General features: G+C 35.8%; 1 protein-coding gene across 2 annotated transcripts in view; it reads right to left on the bottom strand.

The window, feature by feature from the left end:
- The window catches only part of SPATA6 (spermatogenesis associated 6), a 153,972-nt gene that overhangs the window by 121,724 nt on the left and 17,878 nt on the right, over window positions 1–14,370 (bottom strand). For both annotated transcript variants that reach the window (XM_029230782.1, XM_029230783.1), the window contains exons 2-3: window positions 8,168–8,305; window positions 6,963–7,011 (exon numbers count right to left, since the gene is read on the bottom strand). In XM_029230782.1, the coding sequence (XP_029086615.1) occupies window positions 6,963–7,011; window positions 8,168–8,305 (187 nt within the window). The remainder of the gene's footprint in view (window positions 1–6,962; window positions 7,012–8,167; window positions 8,306–14,370) is intronic.

Raw genomic sequence — 14,370 nt, 5'->3', positions numbered from 1 at the left:
TTACATATATGCATATGTATGTATGTATACACCTTGCCTGAGAGCAAGTCCTACAGAATAATAAAATTAATTGCCTGGTAGTTCTCTGGGTGAAAAGTTCTAACACCATGTGCACAATGTGCTTACCCTTTCCAGTCTGAAGAACTTGCCTTGCTTTGACACTGCAAATTCAGTACTTGTAAATTGGACAGAAGAAAAAGTTCCACTTTCTTTTCAAATAAATAAATATTAAAAACAAAAACCATTTCATAAAGGAAAGTAAAAGGTTAAAAATAAAGCCAAAGAAGGGAACAGCCCTTTTATAAGTGATATAAGTAAAACAAAAGTACCCCACACTAGCCAGAATCATTCTGGAAGGGGCCAAACACAAGCAGAATATAGCCAATAAAACGTCAATCAAAATATTACATGGGTGTTTAGTATTGCCAGGTATTATTTCTGTGAACAAATTACAGTGAAGAAAAATAAACACAGCTGTTAACAAAATATATTTCCAAATATAGTTTTTAATTCCAATAAGTTTGCTAAAGGTATCAGTGGTCTCAGAAGTATCAGTGATCTCCGTCCGGAGCCTGTGCTCCGCAACGGGAGAGGCCACAACAGTGAGAGGCCCGTGTACTGCAAAAAAAAAAAAAAAAAAAGTTTAATAAAAAAAAAAAAAAGAGGTATCAGTGATCTCAAGAAGAGTATAAAGTTTAAAAACAAAGGGTTTAAACAGAAAACAAATTTAAGATTTGTGTCAATATACTATATACCTTCTGAATCTACCATGGACACAATGAATCACTGCCACACAAAGTGAAGTAATAAAATAAACAATACAGGTAGAATTGTTATTGAAACTCCTCAACTGTAAAGAAGTGGCCTGAAAAGTAATTGCTTGGGTTTAATTAGTTTATATTTTATCACAAGAACATAGATTAACTTCTAAAGAGAAAACTATTTCCTAGTTTCTATAAACAATGTTCTATTCTTTTATATTTAAAAATATATATTTTGGCAAAAATACTTCAAGAAGAAAAGACCTTAAATTATTAATGGAAAAGTTTTTAGAGAACTAATGTTCCTGGAAACCAAATAATAGGTTCATGTAAATTACATCTCCTGGAACATATAGTATAATTAATCCCATTTTACAGTTGCTCTTTCTTATAACTAAATAATGACATTTTCCCTCCTTCTGTAAAAATTGTCATTTTCACATGTACTTTCAACCCAAGTTACAAAGTAAATGTACTCCAGTACTCCAGAAATCTTAGTCTCATGGAGCAAATCAAAAGCTACCATAAACACCTTGAGAGAGAGTGCCAGAATGCCATTAACACTCTGTACCAGCAAGAGTAATTGCTATAACAATTTCCAATAAATGCCTATTTACCTGCCCTAACTGCAAGGGCGAACTGCTGGGAATGCATCTGCCATCATGGATTTAAAATATGAATCCTGAGTCCTACAAGCTCTCCTGACCACTGAGGCAGGGACTCTCTCATTCATAGACACTGAAGGATTTATTCTCAGCCTTCAAATCTTCACCTGAAAGCATTCTGAATACCCCAGACACCAGGTAAGCACTAATTTCCAGAAGCTGAAAAGCAGAGGCTATAATGAAACTGCTATTTTTCCCTACAGGCGAGAGAAAACAATACGGACAGCTAGTAATCTACTGCAATATAAATAAAGATCGCATCTTCTCTTTATCCAAACGAGAAAGAAGCCAGAGCAGCTATTATTACATTTCAAAATTTCAAATACAAAATACATTTCCTAATCAAAGGATTGTATACTACAAACAGGTATCTCTCAGTAGGACAGTTCCAACACTCATGAAAACAGTAATGAGAGGCAGTTATACGATGCATTTATGATATTTTGTTTAACTCCTTGAACATCAAATACCTAGTATGTGCCAAGTATTGTCATATGCACACAGCAGCTACAAAAAAGGAAAAGTCAATGCTCTTATGAAATTATCACTCTAATGAGAGAGAAAATAAAAAATAAATAATATATCAGTGCTAGGAAGAAAAACAGGAGGACCATTCATCCCTATTTGCCCTGAGCAGTACCCTTTTCACAGCTGTTGTCTTGGTGGAAATACTAAAAACACACTCTTTTACTCTCAAAGTATTCTGGTGTAGAAGATACAATAACCTTAAAGATAATGGGATAGAGATTGAGATATTGACCAAAAGGGGGAGCTATTTTTAAATACTTTGGTGAGAAAAGATCTCTCATTATAATGATAAATCTGAGGAGTGACTTGGAGAGAAGTGAGGGAGCAGGCAAATCCATATCTGTAGGAAGAGCTTTTCAGGCAGTGTATTTGTGGCAGTATGTAGCTGACCCGTAAACAATGCAGAAGCTAGGGGTGACCATCCTCCTGCAGTTGAAACCTGCATATAGATTATAGTCGGCCCTCCATATCAGTTCCTCCATATAAATGGTTCCTCCGAATCTGCAGTTCAGCATCCACAGGTTCAACCAACCACAGATCATGTACTGTAGTATTTCCTAGTGAAAAAGATCCATGTATAAGTGGACCTGCACAGCTCAAACCCACGTTGTTCAAGGGTCGAGTGTACTGTGTACGTGTGACAGAGTATGTTTGTGTGTGTGTGTGTGTGTGAGTCTGTAGAAGAAAATCTACAAAGCTTCAGTGAGAAAGGAAGAAACTCCAGTTTCAATAGAGTAGTCTATAAACTAGAAAACTTTTCATTCTCTTTCTTGCCTAAAAATGGTTCCCAGGAAATGGCTTTAGTCATAATTAATTTTAGTCTGGTAGATTCCAGGATTAAAACCATTTCCCTAAAGAGAATGCCTTCTCTATGAATGTAAAATAGCCCTATATGGCTTTTAATGTCATTGGCCCTTAATATCACTTTATATTTATACATCATAAATATATATTTCCCCAGAAGCTTGGTGATTCTGGGGTGCAGATATGGTATGAATGGAACTTGGCAGTTCCCCAATAATAAGAGTAATAATAATAACACACCACCAATAAAAATAAACAAGGGACATTTTAAGTGTTTACTGTGTGCCAGGGACTGTTCTAAGCATTTTACCTGAGGTTACTCAAGTATCTGACCATTTATCAGACTGCCCAATTAAGGGGGTCTTTGAATCTCCTTGAGCATTTGTACCATCTACCAAAGAAAAAATAGATCCTTACCTCTCAACATACACAAAAATTAACTCAAAGTGGACCACTGGCCTAAATGTAAGGGATAAAACTATAAAATTTGTAGAAGAAAAGAGAAAATTTTTGTGACCTTGGGTAAGGCAAAGACTTCATCAAAAACATGATACATAAAAGAAAAAAATTGATAACCTGGACTTCATAACTTTTGTTCTTCAGAACACCCCATTAAAAGAATGAAAAAAATAAGCCACAGACTGGGAGAAAATATTTATTAGTCATATATCTGATAAAGAACTTATATTTAGAATATTTTTAAAGACAAAAAAAAACTTACAATTCAGTAAGAAGACAAACTACCCAGTTCAAAAATGGGCAAAATATTTGCACAAGCATTTTATAAGAAAAAGCTACATGAATAGCTCATCTGTACTTGGAAAGATGCTCAACATTATCAGTATTAAAATGCAAATTAAAAATACATTGAGAGGGCTTCCCTGGTGGCGCAGTGGTTGGGAGTCCGCCTGCCGATGCAGGGGACACGGGTTCGTGCCCCGGTCCAGGAGGATCCTGCATGCCGCAGAGCAGCTGGGCCCGTGAGCCATGGCCACTGAGCCTGCACGTCCGGAGCCTGTGCTCCGCCAACGGGAGAGGCCACAACAGGGAAAGGCCCGCGTACCGCAAAACAAAACCAAAACCAAAAACAAACAAACAAGCAAAAAAATACATTGAGATACCACTACACATCTATATATTCCAAAAAGACTAACAATATCAAGTCTTGGGGATGATATGGAAAATCTTCATACGTTGCTGGTGGTAATGTAAAATGGTACAGTAAGTTTAGAAAACAGGCTGACAGTTTCTTAAAAAGTTAAACATATACTTAGGATACAACCCAGCATGTATCCATATACTCATAGCAACATTGCTCATAATAGCCAAAAACTTGAAACAATCCAAATGTTCATCAAATGGTGAATGGAAGGGGAAAAAAAATTCCATACAAGATGAATATTATTCATAAATAAAAAGGAATGAACTACTAATATGTAGAACAACATGAATAAACCTCAAAAACATTATTCCAAGTAAAAGAAGCCAGGCACAAAGGACTAAATGTTATAAGAACCCACTTATATAAAATTTCTAGAAAAGAAAAATATACAAATATCTATTTTCTAGATAGAAAATAGATCAGTGGTTGTGGGGACTGGAAGTGGGCATAGAGACTGAGTACAAGCAGGCGTCAGAACTTTTGGGGTGATGGAAACATGCTAAATTGGATTGTGATGATGGCTCACAACTATATGTATTTTCTAGAAATCGCTTAACTACAGTTACAATGGGTAAATTTTGTGATATGTAAGTTATACCTCACTAAAGCTATTAAAGTAAGGAAAGGAAAGATGACACTACCTTTCCTACAAGAACAGTATTTCAGGGTCATCACATTGCTGATAAGGAAAATACCTGTTAGAGAAGAATTCCAGCTAACACATATAGAAAAAATTAACAGTATTAGAAAAATCACATTTGGTAACCCCTAATGAAAAGACAGGTCTCAAGGAATGCTGAAGCTGTTCGATGAAAGGCGGTAGAGGAGGTTTATCACGGAGGAATCAGGCTGATGCTGCCTGGAGGCAAAAGATAAATCTTAACATCACTAAACTTAAGACAATCAGACATTATATGCCACTTGATATGATGCAATAATAAGTACAGAGCACCAATTATGAAGGATTCTTGCCAAAAAAACAAAATAAGCCTGAATCGAACCAAACCTTTAGGTCTAATTTTCAGTTTACATAATATAAGTGATGAATAAGCTAAACAACACTTTGAGGAAGCAGCAGCCAAATCCAAACTGTAGGACATTCTAAAGGACCTGATTTTTCTAACAAATTCACGGCATTAGGAAGAAAAAAAGTGAGGGACACTACTACAGAAGAAAATAAACTTAAGAGCTAAACAGCCATATACATATGTGAACCACGCCTTGATGGGATCCTGATTTTTAACAAACCAACTGTATAAAGACATTGTGGTGGCAATTGGAGAAACCTGCATAATGACTAAGTATTCGATGTTATTAAGGAATTATTATTAATTTTGTTACATATGATACCAATATAGTGGTTATATTTTTTTCAAAAACGCCTTTATCAATTAGAGGTCATGCCAGAATACTGGCAGTGAAGTAATGTATGTATAGAATTTGCTTTTAAATATTCCAACATTTTTTTAAGTGGCAGGGTAAACATATAATACAATGGGCAAAATGTCAAAAACTGTTGAAGCTGACAGGTATATGAGACTTCATCATTCCATCTTTTCCACTTTTAGTATATTTTAATTTTTCATATTAATAAGGTTAGGGGACAACAAAAAACTGCAAAGCTGAGAGGAAAAGAAAAGTAAAAGAAAAGGGGTCCAAAGCTTACAAGGGAGATCAGGGATAAAGACTGCTGTGGAAACCATCAGAAGATAGGTAAAACATGAAGCCAAGTCTTTGGAGAATATCATATAAGGAGAGAGTAGAAACTAAGTCAAAAGAGATCAGAGAAGTGAAGCCAGAGGAATTTGAGAAAGATACCAAAAAGTGGAATGTCAGTGATGCAGGAGGAAACCTAAGAGAAAAACTGAATCAGGGAAATCAAGACAAGAAAGATTCCAACTAATAAGAACCACCAAGTACTCTTAGAGACCCTAAATTTCAAATAAAATAGGAAAAATTATGTTTTATAACAAGAGAATTTCAGAATGATAAGGGAAATAATTATCTTCATATTTTCTAAGATACCCAATTTCCCAGATACTGAACAAGATGTTCAAGAAAATTAAAAGTCATTACGCACTGGCACCAAGTTGCCACCTCACTAGTCTGCCGTAGTGGAAGACAGAATACCAAGTGCAAGAACAGCTATAAAAAATAAATACGATATTGACATTAGCCATAAAGAGTTCTTTAAACTATTAACTCCCTGAAGGTAAAACAATGAGCCAGCCCTATTTCTACCCATACGCCCAGATTCTAGCATGGTTCCAGGCTGCATGTTCTATATTGCTAGAGTCCCAACGGGGTGCAAAAGGTATGGAAGGGACAGTTGACATTGATGATGCTCAATATTGTTGGCATTTTGAGTCACAATTATATATTAGACCAATATGGTAATCCCTAATCCCTTTCTGATTACAAGGATAAATAACAGAGCTTTTCATTTCATACTCAGAGCTCAAATAACGTATTCCCAAACGTATACCTTTGCATTGCTGCTCTCACAAAAAACTGGATCTTTTTATAGTTGATCCCCAGTACTTTGAAGAATTTACTGTTAACCACAGCCTTGAATACGTCACTTTCAAATAATTTATTAACATATTGCATATAATACAAAATGCAAAAGCATATATATTTTAAGCTACTATTACTTCAATCTTCTATTATTTACTCTCTTGATTTGCAATACAGTGAGGTTAAAGACATATTTTTGTTTGCAGGGCAAAGTCCCACCTAACATGAATCTCAGTTCTTACATCATTAACAGCCCATATCATTTTAATCAATAAATAGTTCAGATAAGTCTTTTTGTTATTCACAGATCAAACACAGAAAAAGGAAAAATTCCCCATCTCTCTGCAGCACACGTAGTTTTTATTATTTCCAGGTATATTTCAAAATTCTAAAAAGTGTAAAAAACTTCTCACCTCAAGATTTTTGAAGTTCTTGTTTGACCCTTTTTGACTTTTATCTAACTCAGGATTAAAGAGCATGATTCTAAAATCTCTTAGAATCAGAAATTAAAAGTTAAAAACTTACATTCAAGCTGTGCAACCACATCTCCAGGGTCTACTGCTTCGGGGAACATCTATAGTGGGAGAAGGCAGAGGGAAGCAGGATAGAGAAGAGAATGTAAAAGGAAGACATATATGAAATAGTTTTTGTGTTTTCCTTCTCATTCCCAAAATATTCCTTTCCCAACCAAAGAAACTTCTGACATTACTGAGAACTGTCACTTCCTCTCTGCTTCTCATGATCACTATACAAGATTTTACCAACAAACGAAAATTACATCTGGCTCTGCCTCCCTCTCCAATTTGATCTGCTAGCAGTCCTCCCTTTGTTACCATGGTCATACTTGCCTTCTTGGTGTTCCTCCAGCTCATCAAGCTTATTCCCAACAAGACACCTTTATATTTTCTGTTCCTTTGCTTAGAATGCTTTTACCCTAGACCTTTAAATAACTGATACTGTCTCATAATTCAGGCTCAGTTTCAATGTTATTGCCTTCTCTGACCACCCTTTAAAATAAAGAATCCCCCTAATCCTTCTGTCCCCTTACCCTCCCTTTATTCTCTTCATGACACTTACTATTTACTTGATTATTGTCTGTTTCACCTATTACAATGAAAGCTCCAAGAGGGGAGCATGTTTGTTTTTTTTACCCAGTGCCTAGAACAGTGCATGGAACAGACCAGGTACTCAGTAATTACCTGTGGAGAAGAGGAAGGAGAAAAAGGAAGGAAGGAGGGAAGGAGGAAAGGAAGAAAGGAGGGAAGGAAGGAAGGAAAGAGGGAAGTAGACAAGGAGAGAAGGAAAGAAAAAAGTGAGAAATACAATTGGTAATAATTACCCAAAAGCACCAGATTCAGGGGGGAAAAAAGAAAAGAGACTTATAGAAAGAAGCACCACATGACAGCCATAAGCAAAATATGACCTATTCTTACTATTAATATCTCCCCCATCTCTTCTATGAAAATGATTACTTAGAATTCAAGGTGCTATATTTTACATAAAGACCACTAAGACAATTTTAGAAGTAAACTGATCCATCACGAAGAAGAGGCAACTGATTCAATGTATAATATAATGCATATTTATTTTCAAGCTTCCGGATTTAAGTTACAAATCTCCTTTTGAATTAAATCAAAGTGCATAGTCAACAATCGTAATATGTGTTATTCAAAATTTGGAACCACTTTGATTTTTTATTGGTTAACATTTGATTGGATATTTGAACTCACCTTTTCAAACACCATTCTGGCATTGAAGACCAGTGGAAAATTGGCTGGGACACATTGTGTCTTTTTGTATTGGCCAAACACACAGATGCTAAGATAGATGTCCTCCTTGTCTTTCAGCACCACTCCTGGGCAAGTTACCTGAAAGAAATTAGACAGATGAATGTGACTGCTTCATGAATTCCCTGAACTACTGTACTAAAATAACTTACCAAACATTACATAAAAACACTAGTCTGCTAAGCTAATAAAAATAGGCACAAGTTAAAAGAAAAAGACAGAGATTCTAGTATTTACAGAGTTAAATGAAATGCCTTTATAACTTCCATCCCTCTGAGATATCTATGGTTTTCCACTTGGTTATTTGTGCTCTATGTACTGGCTCTTGGGACAGACACTAATAGTTTTAAACAGGAAGCCTCAGGCTCCCACTTTATGTAGAATGCTGACATAAACTTATTCAGCATCATTTAATCGCAAAGGATTAAGACTCAGCAGAAATAAAGCACAATACTAGAGGACAAAAAAAAATACCAAAAAAAGCACAAATCTGACCTGTATCACCCTAAGTCTCAGCCCATACACACCCTCATCAGAAGAAATACGACAAACTTTCAGAGCAAGTGAAGTGTAAGTTTCTAGCCCAATGAAATATTTTTTAAACATAAAACTGCACTTAACTATTCTCAGGACTGACACAAGGTATAGGCATAAGATGTAGGGTTTCTAAAAATTACATAGCACAGTCTCTCCAGTTCCTGCCACATTTCATTTTCAGTGATCAACCATACCCTTAGTAGGCTATTGAAGATTCTCCAAGATTTGAATCCAACTTATCATATAGCAATATTACTTGACACCTCCTAAAAATACAATCAAAGTATATTTGTTATTGTTTACTGAACGCACACATTACTTTCTTGCTCGCATTCTTCCATTATCTGGATTACTGCTCATTTCTACTCCATGCCATCTCCTCCTCATCTACTTCTACCTCCCAAGGCTTACATTAACTGTCATCCCATACACAAAACTTCTCTTGATTCACCAACTATCACTATTCAATTCAATCTAATTCAAACATTTATTGTTAATTTATTATAGTCAAGTAAATAGTTTTAAATTCTCACAGCATTTTATAGTTCTCTTAAGGCCCTAATTATTGTCTCTATGCATTTTAATGAAGTGGGTACACCTCACCTATTTTATTTGATTATAAATTCCCTGAGAACAGAAACTCTGATTTCCTCATCAATGTATCCAAAAACACAGACTTTCTATATTAAGAAGCAGCTTAGAAATTATCTAGTACAGCTTTGAATTTTTTATACAGGGAAACAATAGAGACCCAATAAAGAGAAGGTGATTTACTTACTTAAAGTCACACAATAAATGAGTCGATACAATACATTCAAAGTATTTAGAACAGTGCCTGACAGTGTTTTAAATAAATACTAGTGGGCTTCCCTGGTGACGGAGAGGTTAAGAATCCACCTGCCAATGAAGGGAATACGGGTTCGGGCCCTGGTCCAGGAAGATCCCACATGCCGCAGAGCAACTAAGCCCATGCACCACAACTACTGAAGCCTGCACGCCTAGAGCCCGTGCTCTGCAACAAGAGAAACCACTGCAATGAGAAGCCCATGCACCGCAAAGAGGAGTAGGCCCCACTCGCCACAACTAGAGAAAGCCCACGCACAGCAACAAAGACCTAACCTAGCCAAAAATAAAAAAATAAATAGAAATAAATGTATAAATAAATACTATAGTTATTATTAGAATGAAAACCACTATCATCTCCATCTTAATATAGACTATTGCACTGAATAAATGACTAAGACTTCATGTCCCTCTGTATACAGCAGTTAAGATTATTTTCTATGCTAGCTATTTTGACTCCATCTACCCCTTATTCTATTTTCTACTTTTGTCCTAATAATTCACTATTGATTATTAAAATCAAAGCCCTCAGAAATCTCATTCTGTCCATCAGCTTCATTTTCTACTCTGCCTCATTTAAACCAAACCTGTTAAGAGTACCTCTAAGTCTGTGTTATGCCTACAGATGAGGCTGGTCCAAATTGAAATGGACAGTTAATGTAAAATACAAGATTTTGAAGACTTGCTCAAAAATATTTTAAAGAATGTTTACAAAACAAGTGTAAAAAAACTCATTAACAACTTTTACACTAATTACATGTTGAAAGGATAATACTTATACTGACTTAAATAAAATTACTGTTAAAATTAATTTTATCACTTCTTTTAATTATTTAATGTAGCTAGGGGAAATTTTTTAATTATATCCTTGGCTCAAATTATACTTCTATTGGACAGCACAGCTCTAACTGTCCTCACTGGAAAATACTGAGTCTCTTTCCAATTTGTAGTATATTTAAGAAGACATGACATTTTTCCTTAGCCACAGTTCTATAAATTCTGCCATTCTTTAAAGGAATACCATGGAAAGTTCCATAAAGAAGGCATCAAAAGAGGGGTTAAAGAAAATCCGACGGAACAAATATAAAATAAGTAGCAAACTGGCTGGCTTAAACCAATCATATGGATAATTACATGAATGTAAATATCTTAAGTATTGTAACTAGAAGGCAGAAATTATCAGACTGGATAAAAAAGCAAAACACAATATGCTAGTCTGCAAAAACACAATTTTAAAGATTACGACATACATAGAAAAAGTATTTTCATAATAGTAGAGTAAATATCTCCAAAATCAGCCCCTCCACAGAGAAGCTGAATAGATATTTTTCCAAAGAAGATATATAGATGGCCAACAGGCACATGAAAAGACGTTCAACATCACTAATTGTCAGGGAAATGCAAATCAAGACCACAATGAGATACCACCTCACACTCGACAGAATGGTTATTACCAAAAAGACAAGAAACAACAAGTGTTGGTGAAGATATGGAAAAAAGGGAACTCTCACACACTGTTGGTGGGAATGTCAACTGGTGCAGCCATTATGGAAAACAGTATATCGAGGGTTCCTCAAAGAACTAAAATAGAACCAGTCATAGGATCCAGCAATTCCACTCCTGGGTATTTATCTGAAAAAAAAGAAAATACTAATTTGAAAAGGTATATGGGGACTTCCCTGGTGGCGCAGTTGTTAAGAATCCTCCTGCCAATGCAGGGGACACAGGTTCGAGCCCTAATCCAGGAAGATCCCACATGCCACGGAGCAACTAAGCCCGTGCACCACAACTACTGAGCCTGTGCTCTAGAGCCTGCGAGCCACAACTACTGAGCCCACGTGCCACAGTTACTGAAGCCTGAGCGCCTAGAGCCCGTGCTCCACAACAAGAAAAGCCACTGCAATGAGAAGCCTGTGCACCACAACAAAGAGTAGCCCCCCCGTCATAACTAGAGAAAGCCATGCACAGCAACGAAGACCCAACGCAGCCACAGATAAATATAAATAAATAAATAAATATTTAAAAAAAACAAAAGATATATGTACCATGTTCATTGCAGCACTATTTACAATAGCAAGATATGAAAGCAACCTAAATATCCATCAATAGATGAATGCATAAAGAAGGTGTGATACACACAAACACATCCCCCCACACATACACACAGGGATATTACTCAGCCATAAAAAAGAATACAATATTGCCATTTGCAACAACATGGATGTACCTAGAGGGTATTATGCTAAGTGAAATAAGTCAGATACAGAAGGAAAAATACCATAAAGAAAACAAAACAAATGAACAAAACAGAGACACATAGATACAGAAATAAACTGGTGGTTGCCAGAGGGGAGGCAGTGTTCGGGGGGCGGTGGACAAAGTAGGTGAAGGGGATTAAGAGGTACAAACTTCTAGCTATTAAGTAAATAAGTAATGGAATTAATGTACAGCATAGGGAATATAGTCAATAATATTATAATAACTCCATATGGTGACAGACGGTAACTAGACTTATCCTGGTGATCATTTCATAATGTATAAAAATATTGAAACACTATGTTATACACCAGAAACTAATATAATATTGTATGTCAATTATAATTAAAAAATTATTGTAACAAATGGTGAATATTTACTATGAGCCCTAAATTAGACAGTATTGTTGTATAAATGCTAAATTTATTGTGTGGGGGAATTGTATTAAACTTATATAGGAGAATGTCCTTGTTCTTAGGAGATTTACCCTAAAATATTTAGTGGTAAAGTGTCTGAATGTAAGCAACTTCAAATGTTTCATCAATATATGTTTATGCCTATATCTCTACTTGTATCATAGAGAGAGATAAATAAATCAGATGTGAAACAAACAAAAAGTAAGCCCTCCGTAAAAGCAATGAGAACACCAACAAAAACTGTCAAAATCAACTTTTTAGAGATCTAGAAATTAACCAGAAGTTTGCAACAATCTGAGGAGCATTTATTCAAGAAAAATAGCTGAATTTTGGTAAAAACAGTGATATTGTGGTGTTTTAACATACTTTATTCCCAATCTCCTCTACTCAGGTCTGCTATAGCCTTGACAACCAAGACCCTTACAATCATGGTAGCCATGAAAACTAGCAGCCCTACAGCCACTGTAGGAAATCAGGTATAAAGCTACCCAAAAGCCCTACGCCTAAGGAATTGTCAACCCCCATTCACAGGGCTTCTCTTTGACTTGAATCAGAGCTTAGTCACAACAAACATCCTTTACCTGCAAGGCATTTGTCAGAAAAAAAAAAAGCAGCCATTGTTTAACATCACCGATGCCTGAGGCAGTGCCAGTTGGAGCAAACAATAAGTGACCAAAACACTTAAAAGGCAAAGCTGGAGAACTGTGTGTGTGTGTGTTGGGGGGCTGTCTTTGACAAGCTGTGATACATTCTTGGCAATTTAGAAGGTCATGCACACGTGCAGGGCTACAAGCATACCCAGAAATTACTTAAGGAAGCCCTAATCTCTCACCTCTGGTTGATCTTGAGGCTTTGAAAATGTTGGAAGTGAAGACTAAGAGTTGTACATTACCTGCAGGGCATAGAAAGCATGTCCCAACATACTCAGCAATAGAGATACTCAGCAAAGACTGGGGGACTCACTGGTTCAAAGCATTTAAGGAAATATAAGCCCTGTCATTAGAGGGCCATGAAGCTAACTGAGCAGAGACTTCAGTGGCCACACACAACAAAGAACATAGATTTTACAGAATATAGACATTGCCTCAGGAAAGTAAATAAACAAACAAAAAGCAACAACAACAGCAAGAAAACAATAAACTCTGGGAAGTAGAGGAAGTCTGATTTACACAGTTCCATATTATATTATTTAAAATGTCCAGTTTTCAACAAAAATTATGACATGTAAAGAAACAAGGGTATAACCCATACATGGAGGAAAAGGCAGTCAGCAGAAAATGTCCTTGAGGAAGCCCAGAAGTTGGGCTTACTAAACAAGAGCTTTAAATCATCTATTATAAATATGTACAAAGGACTAAAGGAAAACTTATCTAAAGATCTAAAGAAAAGTATGGCGATGTGGCAAAGACGTCTCATCAAATAAGGAATATCAATAGATAGACATTATTTTTAAAAATAGAGATTTTAGAGTTGAAAAGTACAAAACAAATGAAAAATTCACTAGAGAAACTCAAGAGTAGATATAAGATAGCAGAAGAAAGAATAAATGAACCTGAAAATTTGTCAATTGAGATTATCCAGTCTGAGGTACAGAAAGAAAAAAGAAAAATGAATAGTCTCAGAGACTTGTAGGAAACCATCAAGCACAGCAACATAGATATAATGGGAGCCTTAAAGTAGAGGAGAAACGGCCAGAAAGAATGTTTGCAGAAATGATGGATAAAAATGTCTGAAATTTAAAGGAAAACAATCTATACATCCAACAAACTCCAATAACTCCAAATCACACACATTGTAAGCAGACGGTTCAAAGACAAAGATGAAGAGAGAATCTTGAAAGCAGCAAAAGTTAAATGATTCAGTAGGTACCAGAAATCCTCAACAGGAATAACAGCTGATTTCTCATCAGAAATATGAAGCCAGAAGAAAGTGCAATGACTTATTCAAAGTACTTAAAGAAGACTTTCAGTAGTTCAATATCCAGGCAATTCTTCAAAAAGACGGAAAATTAAGACTTTCTCAAACAAAAACAGATAGTCCATCACGAGCAGAACTCCCCTATAAGAATTATTAAAGAGAATCCTTCAGAGACCT

Source organism: Monodon monoceros, unplaced genomic scaffold, assembly GCF_005190385.1.
Source record: "Monodon monoceros isolate NGI ecotype Baffin Bay Population unplaced genomic scaffold, NGI_Narwhal_1 Super_Scaffold_18, whole genome shotgun sequence".
NCBI lineage: Eukaryota > Metazoa > Chordata > Mammalia > Artiodactyla > Monodontidae > Monodon > Monodon monoceros.
The sequence above is the reverse complement of the archived record's forward strand: the minus strand, read 5'-3'. Positions and strand labels throughout refer to the sequence as shown.